General features: G+C 36.6%; 1 protein-coding gene and 1 pseudogene across 1 annotated transcript; both read left to right on the forward strand.

The window, feature by feature from the left end:
- Positions 1-577: 577 nt before the first annotated feature.
- LOC130544471 (olfactory receptor 6C2-like) lies at positions 578-1,516 on the forward strand. The gene has a single exon (XM_057316408.1). It carries the CDS (start codon positions 578-580, stop codon positions 1,514-1,516), a length of 939 nt encoding a protein of 312 aa, XP_057172391.1.
- Positions 1,517-12,687: 11,171 nt separating this feature from the next.
- LOC130544460 (olfactory receptor 6C2-like) lies at positions 12,688-16,644 on the forward strand (annotated as a pseudogene).
- Positions 16,645-17,159: the final 515 nt, after the last annotated feature.

Below are 17,159 nucleotides of genomic sequence, written 5' to 3' on the forward strand. Positions count from 1 at the left end.
ACTCTGGGGGGGGATGCTGATAACACAGGAGGCTATGCATTTGTAAAGGCAGGAGGTATATGGGATATCTCTGTACCTGCCCCTCAATTTTGCTGTAATCCTAAGATTGCTCTAAAAAAAATAAGTCTTAATTTTAAAACACACCAAAAATACTAATTAACAGATCCTTCTTGGTTTTGAAAATGGACCATTTCAGTATGGTGTGGAAAAACCAAGGAAAATAAGGGTGGGGGGAAAAATTGAAAACTGACACAACTGTCTCCAGGATAAGGACGAATCAAATCTGCACAACAAGGCAATATTGCTGAGAAACTGCAAATCAGACATATGATTTATGTTTTGTTTTGCTTTTATTTGACATCTTTGTAAATATGCTTTCTAGTTAGAGAGTTATAAGCACAAGATCCGTACTAGATATATCCTACAGATGTCTCTAGGTTAACCAATGGAATTACGTAAAAGGAGAAAGTGCATGTGAGCAGGCTTGCCAGGATGTTTTCCTTCAGGTCCCAATACTAGCTTCTTATGACACTTCTCTCTCCAGGCAGAATCCCTCTTGACTTGGTGCAAGGCAGTGATGAGAAATCATACAACAGTAACAACATTCATCCTGCTGGGATTGACAGATGACCCAAAAATACAAGTTCTGCTTTTTGTATTTTTGTTTCTCACCTACACTTTGAGTGTGACTGGAAACCTCATCATTATCACCCTCACACTTTTGGATTCCCATCTGAAAACTCCCATGTATTTTTTCCTCCGGAATTTCTCTTTCTTAGAAGTCTCATTCACCACTGTCTGTATTCCCAGGTTCCTGTATACTATGACAACTGGAGATAATACCATTACCTATAATGCTTGTGCCACCCAATTATTTTTTGTTGTCCTCTTTGGAGCAACAGAATTTTTTCTCCTTGCCGCCATGTCCTATGACCGCTATGTGGCCATTTGTAAGCCCCTGCACTGCACAACCATCATGAGCAGCAGAGTCTGCACTACCCTTGTTCTCTGCTGTGGGTTTGCCAGCCTGTTAATCATCCTCCCACCTCTTGGCATGGGCCTCCAGCTGGGATTCTGTGACTCCAATGTGATTGATCATTTTGGCTGTGATACATCTCCTATTTTACAGATAACCTGCTCAGACACAGTGTTAATAGAGAGGATAGTTTTGAGTTTTGCAGGCCTGACGCTCATTATTACCTTAGTGTGTGTAGTCCTCTCCTATACCTACATCATCAAGGCCATTCTAAGATTCCCTTCTGCCCAGCAGAGGAAAAAGGCCTTTTCCACCTGCTCTTCCCATATGATTGTGGTTTCCATCACTTATGGCAGCTGTATCTTCATCTACGTCAAACCTTCAGCAAAGGAAGGAGTAGCTATTAATAAAGTAGTGTCTGTGCTCACTACTTCAGTTGCCCCTTTGCTTAATCCATTCATTTATACACTTCGAAACAAACAAGTGAAAGATGCCTTCAAAGACACAGTAAAACGCATTGTATTTCTCGCAAAGAAGTAAGAGACCATTGATGTTTTTTGAGGCTAAGTTAAATTAAATTTAAATTTGAATAACCCATGAGAAACATTCATGAATTTGCAAAATAAGTGGTTTAAGTTAACTATATTCTTTCCTTTAAGCCAATTTACCCACAGAAATGTTTCTACTGCCCATTCTGGAAATTTTTTGAGTGTACTGATAACTACAGAAGAGAAAGAACAAGACTTCCAAGTACTGAATGTGTTCTACCGACATCGCCATTGATGATGTTTAAACAGAGACTCAAGGAGAACAAGACTGAATTTAGGAGTAGAATAACTAACCTGGATAGATAACTTCTTCAATATCCAGACTTAATTATCTCTTAATTTAAGAAGAATGTTAGTGAGGGATGGGCAAAATAGGTGAAGGGGGTCAAGTGTATGGTGGCAGATGGTAACTAGACTTGTGATGGTGATCCTTTGTAATCTTGACAGATGTGAAACATATACAAGTCACCCGAAACTTACATAATGTTACATACCTATTTTACCTCAATGTTTAAAAAAGAAGAATGTTAGAGATTAGGAGGCTCAATCGAAACATCAAAAATGTTACTAACTTGAGAAGGGGAATCCAGTTAGCACAGACTGACTACTGAAGATAAAATCCAAGTATAGTGTGAAAAAAAATAATAGACTTAGAAAAAAGGGAGAGACATGGGGGGGGGAAGTAACAGTCATTCAGGAACCTTGGACCAAATAATTGGAATTTTTTCTATTAAATGGTAGAAACAATAGTTGTGAAAGTTGTGTGCTTTCATAGTACTTATACAACCATTATCTATCCTTATTAAACATCATCCAGTTACTCAAATGTAGTTTTTATTTTGTACTCTTTATTTTTAATTGTTCATACAAGTCAATGGCCATCATGTAAGTTTCTTTTAAACTTCAAACATATTCAGGGACAATTGAACTCTATTCTCCAAGGCTTTTCTTCTTTTTTCATTTAAAATTTCTAAAAAACCTACAAAATCCCACTACATGCTCCCCGCTTCTCTTCTGATAATTAATTTAAGCATGCATCTATACGTTGTATTATTTACTTAGTAGTTGGGCTGATTACTTCACCTGAATTGTGAATCCCTAGCAAGCAGAGTTTGTCTAGGAATCTCACTGCTTGCTTTGGATGACGACAGGAAAGTTAAGAGTATTGTAGATTCAAAAAAAAAAAATCCAGCTTAATTTGCCATTCAAGAATCAAGTGCATCTGGTCAGGTCCAATACTGCAAATTCAGTAGGTTCATGAAAGGTAATCTTCTGCTTCTGATTTGGATAATGAGATAGTCTCCTCTTGTTCACTTACTCAGTAAGAGAAAATGGAAAAGGGTTGCCTTGTGTCAGGTCTTTGGAGCTGGATGTAATAACTGAGGTCACGCTTGGACCCGACTCCAGTTCCTAAATATAACTCAAATATTACTGAAATTGATCATGGCTTTTCACTTTGCCCAGCTTCAACAATGAAAATATTCAGAACTTTGTTGAGCTTAATTTTATGTGTAGGTTCCCTTGACATGGAAGGGCAAATTTTTACACCAGCCTGCTCTCCCTCAGCTCTTTCTTCTAGATCCTCTATTTCAGTCATTCAGTGTTACCAGTTTCTTCCATCAAAAATTTCTTGTTTGCATCTCAAAAAAAAATTCTTGTTTACATCTCATATTCCTCTCATACTTCTAATCTAAAATTGTATCTCTCAACCAGAATTATCTTGACAATTGCCTAATGATTTCTTATTTCTAATCTCTTCTCTGGATTAGTGAGCCTAAGTAATATCACAATATATATTTTCCTAAAACACTATTTTAATTCATCCACTTCTTGCTTTAAATCTTCTAGAGCCTTCTAGTTCTTAATTTTGAAACTCATTCTCTTAGCAATCCAGAATTGCCAAACTATGTTCATAGTTGCCATCTATGTTCAACCTCACTAATCCAAATATATTTCTGCAATCCCTCAACATTAACCCTAATCCAAAATCTAATAAGATTTTCACAGGATAGTCACTTACCTGAAATATCCTTCATTTTCTCCTATTCAAACCTATTTATACCCCATTCAAACGTGAGTGATTTTTCAGAGCCAGCTCAAATCCATCTTCCATTTCCCTCCCCTCATCCTTTCTTCCCAAAACGATTTTCTATTTCCATGCACCCCATAGGAATTCTTGTTAATTCCACATATTTTGTCATTATTCCCAAATTGGTTTGCATTGTTTCTGTTCTGTATGTTTCATCTTGTCTCTGTAATTCTCCAAGGGCAAATATCTTTGACAAAGGAAGTATTTTAAATTTTTCTAAATAATAAATGCCAGTGTATTACCTCTACCCTAGGTGTCAATTGTACAGATATGACTACCTGACTTGAACTCCTTTTTATAAGTAGTCTCATATAGTTCAATAATATATGACAGTGGATGCTTTTAATATTTATAAATTATTTCCTCATTGTTTGCCTTAAATCTGCTCCAACAATTGTAATGAAACCACATTCTTCCTTCCTGATTAGACATAATCTGACTTGGTATCACTTAAACCTCACACTACAATTGCTCACACGATTTCTCCTGCTTCCATCCAAGACCTGTCATCATTCTCTCATTTATTCATTCAACAATTACTGAGTAACTACTAGGTGCCAGGTACTCTTTATGAACAGATAGGACAAGGTTTCTGGCCTCATGGAACTTGTATTCTACCCTCAAAAAGGAAAAAGGTGATGCTTATATGTATACAGGACCTCCCAGATTCATTCCTTCCCTTGGTCTCTAGAACCCTTCTTTAAATATGGCCTTCTTGGAAAATAAAAATAAATGCAATCACATTGATGAGGTATGTCCAAGGAACAGAGAAAGCAACTGAAAGAGCTTCCAATGGCCAAAGCTGGAATAATTTTGGTAACAAAATAAATAAAATAGTAGTAGATAATAACCCAAAGAATAAAATAAATATCCAAGAATTCATATTGATATAAATGATTGAATAAATTGGTAAATGAGGGAGAAGAGACATATCTTCTCTGCAGAAGTATTCCAAATAATTTATGTAGCTACTCCATTCTAAAGAAAAGGAAAACTTTACAGTGGAAAACTGACAACCTCTGTCAGGTGATCAAGGTCAACAGCAACAGTTGTAAGTCATTTTGACAGTATGCATCCTAAAATGCCACTTTACTTCTGTGGTCTTCTTCTCAATAGCATCAGACAAATTCCAATAGTGGGGCATTCTATGAAATATCTGACCGGGAAAGTCTGAGAAACCGTCATAATCAAGAGGTGCCTAAAGTTAATATAACAACTAAAGATAATATGAACAACTAATTAGTAATATAACTAAAGATAATTTAACAACTAAATATGATATACTAAATGGGATCCTGGAATAGGAAAAAGATATTGAAAGGTGAAAACTCAGAAAATCTGAATAATTATTAAATATGGATTTTATTTAATAATATATCAATATTGGTTCATTAATTGTAACAAATGCATCATACTAATGGGAGATGTTAAAAATAGGGGAAACTGGGCATATGAGGTATGGGAAACAGCTATACTACCTACTCAATTTTTCTGTAAGTCTAAAACTGTTCTAAAAAAAATAAGGTCTATTAAAAAATAAAAACCATCCTCAAGTTAAATCACAACTATTTTCTCCATGCTGAAAAAATGTACGGCTACTTAAGCGATGGATTTGAAAGAAAATTTAAAGATCTCTGAACACAAGGATGCCATTCGACCCCATTGTTTCATTTTTCTCATTCTTTTCTTTAGCCTGCTGATGACCTGAGTTTAATCTCCCATTGCAGCTTCCTCACCATCCTCACCAGTCTCTCTGGGATGACTTCCCTTAAACATCTCTTTAACTGCTTTTGTTCTTGAAGATGGCGACAAAGGATCTTTATTAGTCTCTCAGCACCAGGACCCCCAGGGAACATATTTTTTGTCAGCACAATTGATCCCAAAGTGGCTGTTCTGAAGAGGGAAAAATTTTTGTTACTTTGGATATTAAAAAACCTAAAAAAAAAAAAAGAAAAGAAAGAAAGAAAACTACCCCCAGAAAGCTAATGTCTCTTGCTCAGGTCATCATTTCTCCTGAGAAGAGAAAGAGCTCTGGAAATTCTCTGGCCTTCAACACATGTTTTGTATATAATTCAATAAATATTTGAATGTAGGTCCAACATTTTTCTATGCAGTACACAAAATACAACAAAGTAAATCTGCCCCCAGGACAGCAAAACAGTATATGAAATACACAGCCATGAAAAGTTAACAATACAAGAAACTGCACGAGGCAACATAAACTTAAGTGCCACATAAGTGGCACAGATCACGTGTGCTTTCAACACGGAAGAGAGTTCTCTGTGGTCACATGAAATAGTAATTGCATGTATGCTATTTACTAGGTGCCAAGCATCATTCTAAGAAATATGTATAGTAATAATAGAATCAAAACCCTATATATTGTATCTTATTATCACCAATATATTATTATTGTTATTATTAATTATTATTAACAAACTACCATTATTAGTCTTGTATTGCAAATACGGGAACTCAGGCACACAACTAATAGATAGAAAAGCTGAGATTTGAACCCAGGTAATCTGGATCCAGAGTCCGTATACAACCAAAACACAATACTGCTACCCATTCTGGCAGGCCCCATGAAAAGACAGAACTCTCCTTAGGTCCAGAAAAAGACTTAGGTAAAAAGTAAGCAGAGAACATTTCTTACCACACACACACAAAAAAAATTAAACAAATTAATGAGAATATGCTTCAAAACTCATGGGTAAATCTTTCTACCTAAGCAAATTTCTTTTTTTTTTTTAATTTTATGTATTTATTTGACAGAGAGAGAGACAGCCAGTGAGAGAGGGAACACAGCAGGGGGAGTGGGAGAGGAAGGAGCAGGCTCCCAGCGGAGGAGCCTGATGTGGGGCTCGATCCCAGAACGCTGGGATCACGCCCTGAGCTGAAGGCAGACGCCTAACAACTGAGCCACCCAGGCGCCCCTCTACCTAAGCAAATTTCTAATAAAAATTAGAAATAATTAGTGGTATTTACTGACTAATATGAGGTGAGAGGAAAGCAAAGTCTCGGTTGCTTGCAGAGTTTCAATCTAAATGACCGGAAATACACTGCTCTTGACACAAATAGACTATGTGGAGAATCGTAAGTCCTCCAGTTTCATTCTTCTTCGAAATTGTCTTGTCTATCTAGGTTCTTTGCTTTTTCATATAAATTTTAAAATCCAGCTTGTTAAATTCTCCTTGAAAAGAGAGCCTGTTTGACTTTTCATTGGGACTGTGGTGACTCTATATATCAATTTGGGAAGAACTGTAATCTTAACACGATTAAGTCTTGTGATCCATGAACAAGTTCCATCTCTCCATTCATTTGGGCCTTCTGTAATCCTCCTACAATGATTTATAGTTCTGAGCATTCAAAAACCGCACAAGTTTTGTTAGATTTATCCCTAAGTAATTCATGTTCTTATGTGAACTGTACTTTTTATTTTTAAATTCTACTTGTTCATTATTGGTATATAGAAATGCAACTGATGTTTATACATTGATCTGTGTCTTGTTACTGTGCTAAGCTCCCTTATTAGTTTTAGCGTCAATTTTATATTTCCCTCTGACTTTCTATATTGATGATCATGCATCTGAAAATAAAATCTATTTTAATGCTTCGTGTCCAATTCGTATGGTTTTTGTATTTTCCTCCCTTATGGCACTGATCACTTCTTTCACACCCAAAAACTCCTCTGCCCATACCTGGCAACAGCTGATCATTTTTTTGCCTCCATGGTTTTGCCTTTTCCAGATTGTCATTTAGTTGGAATCATGTGGTATGTAGTCTTTTCAGATTGGCTTCTTTCACTTACCAATATGCATTCAAGGCTTTTGTTTTACTTGTTAATTGATTGCTCCAGGGCCAACACATCTTTACAGTTAATACATCTTTAACTTATAACAGTTTACATTCAAATAATGTCACACCATTTCAAATGTAGTGTCAGAATCTTAGAAGTCTACTTTCATTCTGCCCCTTCTGTTGTCACACACTTTGTGCTATTGTTGTAACACATTTTACTCTACATACTATATAAACCAAAAAATACATTTTCATTTTAAATGGGCAATTATCTTTAAGGAGATCTTTAAATGAACAAAAAACATGTTGTATATTTGCCCACATACTTATCAGTACTGGGTTGCTTCACTTTGCGTCCGTGGACCCAAATTGGATTATGATGTGTCTTGGTGGAGTTTTCTTTACGCTTCTTCTCCTTAATGTTCATTGACATTCTTCGTTAGGGTTTTATAGTTTTCTTAAAATTTAGAAATTTTTCAGCCATTTTTTCTTTAAACATTTTTCTGCCCTTAAGCCAATCCCGCATGGACTCCAATTACAGGTGTTTTAGGTCATTCGAAGTGGTCACATAGCTCACTGATGCTCTTTTCTAAAAATTCTTTTTTCTCTCTGTTTCATTTTAGATAATTTCTATTAGTATGCCTTCAGGTTTACCAATATTGTCTTCTGTAAGTTATAATCTGTGTTTAAACCCATCCAGTACATTTTTTATTTCACATACTATAATTTTCATCTTCAAGTTTGATTTGGGTCTTTATATTTTCCTTTTTTCTACTTAATTTTTTGAATGTATAGATTGAAATTATAACAGCTTTTTTAATGTTCTTGTTTGCTAGTTCTAACATTTGTATCTGTTTGGGTTACTTTCAACTCACTAATATTTATTTCTTCATGTTTTACATATGTAAAATTATATATATATAATATAATATATGTGCATAGTATATACACACACACATTTTGCTTCTTTGCATGTCTGAAAACTTTTATGAGATTCTAGACATTTTGAGTTTTACCTTGTTGGGTCCTCAATATTTTTGTGTTTCTATAAATATTCTACAGGTTTGTTCTATGATACAATTAAGTTATTTAGAAACAGTTTGATCCTTCTAGGTCAATCATTGGGATATATTCAATTCCTCAAAAAAAGTATACATTTATTTTGAGGTAAATTTCTGCCAGGGTTCGGGGAAAACAATGTTAATGAATATGACCCCCTCTTTGCCCACCATTAATCAGATTGTCTTTAAACTCTTGTTCTTTGAAGCATAGGGAGACAATATAGTGTATTTAGAAAGCATGGACTTTGTCATCAGGCAAACATGCGTTCAAGTCTAAACTATATCTCTTAGCAAATCTGTGTGGATGTGGGTGGGTGTGTGTGTGTCTGTGCACACACGGAGAGCACCTGAAATTATTCTCTTAGCAAATTTCCAAGAGTCAATACAGTGTTACTAACTATAGTTCATAATGTATATGAGATCTCTAGACTTATTCATCCTACATAACTCCATGTTTGCATCCTTTGACCAACATGGACAGCAGCTGACCTTGAAACTTAAGTCGAACATAAGAAAACTGAACACAAATTTCCCTGATTCTTTGTGATGTCTTAACAAAGAATGGTCACGAGAGGAAAAAGCTCCTTCAAATAGGGAGGAAACTATTTCCACTGTGACACAGGGTGACAGGACTTCACCCAAATCTGGATTCCTTCAGAAAATTCTGAGCAGCTTCTCTCTTGAGTTCAACTGAAATATCCTTAGGCATGTGGAGAGAATCTAGCCTTCGAATTTAGCCTTCTGACTTTACTCATTGTTTTGCACGTGACCTATTGTTGCATCTTCCTGTCTCCAAAGACACTCTTCCCTCTGATAGACACTTAAAGCTTTTATTGGAAAGAGTTCATTCTAGTTCATTACGCTGTAGATTAATTAGTGACTTTTGAACCTGAACTCTCAAGAGAATCTTTTGTTTGTTCACTTAGTTATCCCGCCACACCTGTTGCATCCTCAATGGATATAACTATTGCTGTTTTTGTAAATGTAAGATTTAGTGGGAGACCTGTCTCCCTGTTCAAAAAAGCTAGAATATCAATTTCCCTCCCACAAGAAGCTTTCTTTTCATCTCACTTAACCAGAATACATGAAGACTTTTCCTACTGATAGAGTGGGACAATATATTTCATCTTTTAAATTTCTTAAGAAGAAAGGTGACTGGGAATTAATGGGTGTGAGTCACTAAGGAGAATTTACAGAATTTTGTGAGAGCTAATGTGGGGGTACACAAAAATAATGTGGTAAGGCCTGCACTTAATTTCTTCTAGTCATTATTCCTGTGCAGCTTTGAGTCACACTAAGGACCTTTGTAGTTAAAGTACACTCAGAAGCCATGAAAGACCACCAGAGACGTAAATATAATTAAGTTGGTTTTGACAGATATTCACCACCTGGAAACTAATAGAATCAAATTTGGGTACTAAGTAATGTTGACGGTATTCCAGAAGAATCAATAGCAATTCGAAGATATTGCCTGTTCTATGATAAGCGACATGACTTTCAACAAGACCTTTGAATACCGTCCATGGAAGGGATATAGTTTAATAACAGAAACAGATGCTTATAGAGGATACAGTCACCTATAAAGGGTACTGAGGGTTTCTCTTTAATCCACTGAAAATGTCTCCTCCAATGTTCTCTACTACACTGTTTTAATCTCAAACGGAGGACATAACCATCTTTAATGGGTTTATATTTTACAACACGTTTGTCCTCATGTGTAAATACATTACGTTATTGGTCAATGAACACATTAAGACATTTATTTGCTATTATATGCTATTGTGCAAGGGTGATATTGGGATATGGAGAAACATTAAATACTGAGAGAGAAAAAATAAGAAAAATTTTAGGGCCCAAAGCATAGTCCAGGGTAATGAGTACTCAGCCAGGTATCAACTGATGACATTTGAAACCTGGATCAAAATTAAGAGATGGAATTAGGTAGACAGGATGGAAAGATAGTTGGGGTCCAGAGATCTGACCTGTCATCTTTAACATTTGGTATCCTATGATCAGTCTCTAAATGACTCTGTATTACCTGGGATGGTGCCACGTAGCAGGTAACAAGAGCCAGAGGCTGTAATACTATCTGAAAACCAGGGGAGGGCTATACAGTGCAACAGGACATAGTCCATCCCTCACCAAGAAGGGAAAAGCCATGTTTCCCTAGACTCAAGGGAAATACACTTCAAGGCTATTTGTGGGAAATATCTTCCAACAACCAGGTGAAAACCATTCTTGCAAAAACTAATTGAAGTCGTCTGGGAGAATCTTGTTCCATTTCAATAATGGGAGAAATCAGGAGCTCTAGGGACAGTGAATACAGATGGGAAATGTTTGAATAGCTACAATGTGATTCTTTTTAGATTGAAGAGCAATTGTCTGCCTACTGTTGCCTCTACTTCAAGTTCAAATAGTTAACTAGCTGAAATAGTTAACTTTGGTCAGGAAAACAGAGGTGGCATCATATAAAAGAGTGATTATCTACTCAAAAAAACGGGGGTGAACAAGAGCAGGGAGAAGTCAATTATTCATGTCCTCTCCATTTGTCCAATCATGAAAAGCCTATATTTGGGTGAAATAAACAAATTAAAAGGCATTATTCTGAAATATTTAGGAATAAGTCTCTGAAGTAAAACTGCTTGTTTCCATACCCCTGCTCTACCATACCCTAGGTGGGTTGGATACCCCAGATGGTATCTTAGGTGACACCTAAAACTTACGAATCTCAAGTTCCTCATCTATAAAATGTAAATTTTAATACGACATAGCTCAGAGAGTCACTGTGAAGATCAGATGAGACAAACCATGTAAAATGTTTAGCACAGTATCTGGCACACAGTAAATGTTCTAGAAATGTTAGCTGTTATCCTAGCAAAATTTGAAAACTAATTTGAATATAGAAAAATGATTTCCATATCTAGAAGCACCTCTTATATGGTTGAATTTCATCATCGGAAATCTATTTTTCAATTATAAATATCTCTAGGATTGATTGTTCAAAATTATTGCCAGCATTAGAAAGCTTAGCATAGACCCATTTTCTAATTCTACAGTAACAAGAAAGCTATCTGAGAGCAGCTTTCTGAATAATAAGACACTTAAATGGTTACTTAAGTGGTTAACCTTTTATATAGCAAATGGCTCACTTAGTAGGTTTTCCAGAACAACTGTAGAAACCAAGGGACAGAAATGGGTGGACTACTCATCGAAGAAGCTGGAGAATACATTCGAGTTTGAAAACCTGGAGATCAGAAAAGCAGACTCCTGAAATTTTTTTCTTATATCCATATAATTAAGAAGATATATGTAATTAGGATTCAGGAGACAAATTCATTTTCCTGTCACTAATAAGCCAGCCAATAATAATATATATTAAATATATCTATAATGTATATTATAGATATAATAATAACTTCCAACTTCTTAACCTCAAAATTAGGAGATTGAACAAAATGCACAATATCAGCTGCATTTAAGCTTCATAATCTATAGGTAATAATATGTTAAAGGCACCATCAACTCTGAGGTTTTATTATTTTCCTCTTAAGATAGAGGGAAGAAGGGTGGAAGCATAGGCAAAATGGGTGAAGGGCAGTGGGAGATACAGGCTTCCAGTTATGGAATGAACAAGTCATGGGAACAAAAGGCACAACACAGGGAATATAGTCATGATATTGTAATCATGTTCTGTGCTGACAGATGGTAGCTACACTTGTGGTGAGCATCACATAACATACAGAAAAGTTGAATTACTGTGTTGTACACCTGAAACTAATGTAACATTGTATGTCAGCTATACTGAAAAAATTTTTTAAAGAGAAAGAAAGAGTGGGGTGCCTGGGTGGCTCAGTCAGTTAAGCATCCAACTCTTGATTTCAGCTCAGGTTCATGATCTCAGGGTTGTGGGATCAAGCTCTGCATTGGGCTCCTTGCTGAGCATGGAGCCTGCTTAGGATTCTCTCTCTCCCTCGGGAGGGAGGAAGGAAGGAAGGGAGGGAGAGAGGGAGAGAGAAAGAAAAGAAAGAAAGAAAGAAAGAAAGAAAGAAAGAAAGAAAGAAAGAAAGAGAGAAAGAAAAAAGGAAAGAAAGAAAGAAAGAAAGAAAGAAAGAAAGAAAGAAAGAAAGAAAGAAAGAAAAGCTAGGAGAACACAAACAGAGTGTTGAAAAGGTAACTAAATTAGTAGGGCACTTTGAATGGAGATACTCTGAAATGGCACAACGTTTTGAAAAGTCAGAGCACCAAGACCAGCCCAGAAGAGAATATGAAGGTTACGTGCAGTTGGGAAGTGAGTTCAAAGAGAAAAGAGGTGGACAAATTAAGAAATATTGTCAGCATGCTATTCTACCGATTGCTAAGAGTAAATGACAAATACTAGATAGACTTGGAAAGAAGAGAACACACAGTGTATTACAGCCAGTAAGGGCTCTATTAATGAATAGACTCATGAGATTCCAGAAGTCGTCATACTATCAAAATTGTAGAAAACTTTATGGAACTCTTGGAGAGATATTAAGAAAGATGGAGCTGTGGTTGCAGTGAGGAAAAGAGCAGAAAGGAACCCAAAGTTCATCTAACCAAGGAGGGAAAGATATCAAGCCCCGTGACAGGAACAACTCCTGTTCAAAGTAAAAAGAAGAAAAAGCAAAAATATTCACCCTTTATTTAATATTAATAATATTCCTAAAGCTATGCTAAGAACTTTGTGTTTAACCCTACTTACTCTTTAGCCATAATTCAATGGAGAAGATGATGTGAATATCTGCATTTTATACGTGATGAAACTGAAGGAAGTAGAGTACTGCAGGGCCATTCTCACCCTGATCTGACTGGTTCCCAAACCCCACCTTCACCACCCCGTTTACAAAATGACCCAGCCAACTACATTGTGTTTATCCAGGAATTAATTTTTCAGCAGCTTCTATCTACCTCCTAGAGGAGAATTAAGGGTGTAGGTGTCAAGGACTTGAATGGACCCCATGGAATTCAATCTTTTAGCATCTCATTTCCACAAAACAATTCTACATATTAATCCATAATAATGTAAAAAATATATATATTGTCTGATTTACTCTTTGGCATAGGCAAACAGGCCAGGAGTCAGTTCAGGGGACATACTGGTAAAGTGATCTTTTTACCTTACTGATGTCAAAAATAGTTTCCATAGGTTTAGAAACCTATTACTTGGGGCGCCTAGGTGGCTCTGTCAGTTGGGTGTCTGCCTTCAGCTCAGGTCATGATCCCAGGGTCCTGGGATAGCCCTGCATCAGGCTCCCTACTCAACGGGGAGCCTGCCTCTTCCTCTGCCTGTCGCTCCCCCTGTTGTGTGCACTCTCTCTGTGTGTCAAACAAATAAATAAAATCTTTTAAAAAAAGAAAAGAAAAGAAAATCTGTCATCCTATGCAGAAAAAAAACTAACATTCCAATTTAAAATATATATAAATTTTATTTATATATAAATTTATATATATAGTATATTTATATATAAATAAATAAACATATATATCTTTAATAAGATAAGTAAAAAATAGAAATGGATGAATGATGTTTCAGTTAAAGTGTAATCAGCAAATTATTTTCATGTATAAAATGCTTGGTCCCACATAGTTACTTAAGAAACACTTATTTAACTCCTACTGCGTGCCAGACGCGTTGTTAGACACCCCACTGTGCGTAGTGAACAAAACAAACGACCTGTCTTTATGGGCCTTTGCAGTCTAGTAAGGGGATGAAGATTAACAAGTTAAAAAGAAAATAATTATGAAGAGTAAAGGGGTGCCATAAGAAAAACAGAGTGCACTACTAAAAACCCCAAGTTCACATGTTGTTTTAGAGAGCATAAGACCTCCTCTGGGAGAGCATAGTTTCAGTGAGACCTAAAAAAAATATAGACACATGAAGTCGGCGGAACTGAAAAAGGCCACTATAAACAGAACACGCTTAAAGAGAGAAAGAGTAGAAAAACCTGAGGTGGGAAAGATATGCAGGGGCCACAGCATGTGGGAATTTGCAGGCCACAGTAGAGAATTTTAGTTTTATTCCAAGTTCAGACAGAAGCCAGCAAAGGGTTTGAAATAGGGAATGACATTATTCAATGCATTTGTTAAAGAGAGCACTCTCCTTGTGTAGGTGATGCTTTCTTTTGATTTGTTTTCTTTTCCAGTTTTGAAAGTGAAGAGCTCAGCCATGCAGAGTTATTGTAAATGAGAATGTTTGGCCATGGAGCTCAGAAAAGACAGACTAATAGAGAAGCCTGAAGAGCAGCTTCAGGAATTCCACTTCTATCATTATAATCAACTCTATTTACATTCTACTGAAAGAAGTTTCATAGTATTCATGACCAGAAGGATTATCACATTAATTCTAAAACCTTGTATATAAAAACAAAAACAATAGCAAACCTTTATACTGTGCTTATTATATGCCAATTTTTCAAGTGGTTTAAATACATTAGCTCATTAGTTCCTTTAAACAACCTATGAAATACGTTCTATTATTTTCCACAGTTTATATATGAAGAAATTGAAGCACAAAGATTAAGTTTTATTTATTTATTGAGAGAGAGAGAGAGAATGTGCATTGGGGTGGGAGGGGCAGAGGGGGAGGGACAGAGAGAATCCGAACCAGTCTCCACATCCAGCACAGAGCCCGATGTGGGGCTCAAATTCATGACCCTGAGATCATGACCAGAGCCGAAATCAGGAGTCAGATGCTTAGCCAACTGAGTCACCCAGGTGCCCTGAAGCACAGAGATCAAAGATTTGCCTAAAGTCACATGCTGAATTAATCATAATCTGAACCCAAACAATCTCCCGAGTCCATGCGTGAACCAATGTTGTTAGTATGCTGTTCCCCTGCTGCCATTATATGACTCATGATATGATCGTGTTTGTGTTTTGTTTTTGTTTTCTACAGAGCTGATTTCACCTAAAAGAGGTTCATTCCCGGGTTTTTTGGTTTTTTTTTGAGGGAGGGAGAGTTTGATTATTTGTCTAATCTAGAAGTCTTTGTACATAGACATATTTGATATGATGGTAAGAATGTTTGATACCAGCTTTCTGGCCATGCTACTGTCTGAATCTTGGAGTAGCATAAGCCACCAATGCATTCATATTATCAAATGAAATAATACTGGCTTGTCCAGCATCCTCACTCTACTCACATTTTCAGTCCATTTGAACTCTACTCATGTCCAATTTCTACCAACAGAACATGTAAAAGCCAGAGGTCAGTTTTGAAAAATTATACAGTGTTAACAACATTCATCCTGGTACAACTGACAGACAACCCAAATCTACAGATTCTTTTTGTCTTTCTGTTCATCACCTATCTGCTGAATATAATTGGAAACCTGACCATCATCACCCTCACGTTTGTAGATTCCTGTCTGAAAACTCCTACGTACTTCTTTCTCCGGAATTTCTCATTTTTGGATGTCTCTTTTACCACTGTCTGTATTCCCAGATACCGTATACCCTTGCCACTGGGGATAACACAGTTACCTATAATCCTTGTGCCGCTCAATTATTTTTGGTTATCGTCCTGGGGCGACTTAATTATTTCTCCTGACAGCCATGTCCTATGACCGCTATGTGGCCATCTGCAAACCCCTGCATTACATGACCATCATGAACAACGGGGTCTGCATCAAGTTCCTTATTGGATGTTACGTGATTGCTCTAATCATCGTCATCCCGCCATTTGGCATGGGCTTTCAGCTCAAGTTTTGTGACTCCAATGTCATAGATCACTTTGGCTGTGATGCTGCTCCCATCCTGAAGATTACCTGCTCAGACACAGAGCTTATAGAGCGATTTGTCTTGGTCCTGGCTGTGCTGACCCTCGTTTTCACCCTGGTGTGTGTAATTCTGTCTTATACATACATCGTCAGGACCATTCTCAGATTCCCTTCTGCCCAGCAAAGGAAAAAGGCTTTTTCTATGTGTTCTTCCCATATAATTGTGGTTTCTATCACTTATGGAAGCTGCATCTTTATCTATATCAAACCTCATGCAAAAGAAGGGGTTGCTATTAATAAGGTGGTGCCAGTGCTTACCACCTCAGTCGCCCCAGTGATGAACCCCTTCATTTATACTCTGAGGAACAAGCAAGTGGTACAAGCTTTCAAAGACATGATCAAAAGGACTGCATCTATCTCAAAGAACTAAAGGACTAGTGAGGGCAGAATGACAAATTACAAAAGAATTTCTGATCTCCATTTTATTTTTCCCTAACTGTGTATTGTTCATAGTTTTACATATATCACAACCCCATTCTGTTACACCCAGTGCCCACTACTGATGCACACATTAATTTTTTAGCTCAATCTATTCCCAGAAATACATGGGAATAAATATGCAGTAAATACTTATAACAATATACCTGTTATTACTTGCAGAACCAAGAAATTAGACAGTATGAATTTACCACCATGTTAGTACTCAGCTACCCCTCTTTCACTGATATGTCCTGATCTGAGTCCTGAATTTCCCAGGAACATCAGTGAGGATGATCTATGTCTACAGGAATGGCCCTACGATCACTCTATTGGATAAAACTCATTATTCGATCTCTCCCACTTTTCAGGGAGATGTAAATATAGGCTAAAATTTTCCTCTAATATCATAGGCTTAAAAGTTGTACAAGTTCTTTTTATAAAAGCCCAACCTTTTTCTAAGTAGAA

This window comes from Ursus arctos, unplaced genomic scaffold (assembly GCF_023065955.2).
Source record: "Ursus arctos isolate Adak ecotype North America unplaced genomic scaffold, UrsArc2.0 scaffold_21, whole genome shotgun sequence".
Lineage (NCBI taxonomy): Eukaryota > Metazoa > Chordata > Mammalia > Carnivora > Ursidae > Ursus > Ursus arctos.

Bases quoted from the DNA above. Each gene is read 5' to 3' on its own strand.
- LOC130544471 (XM_057316408.1), top strand. From the start codon at position 578: ATGAGAAATCATACAACAGTAACAACATTCATCCTGCTGGGATTGACA.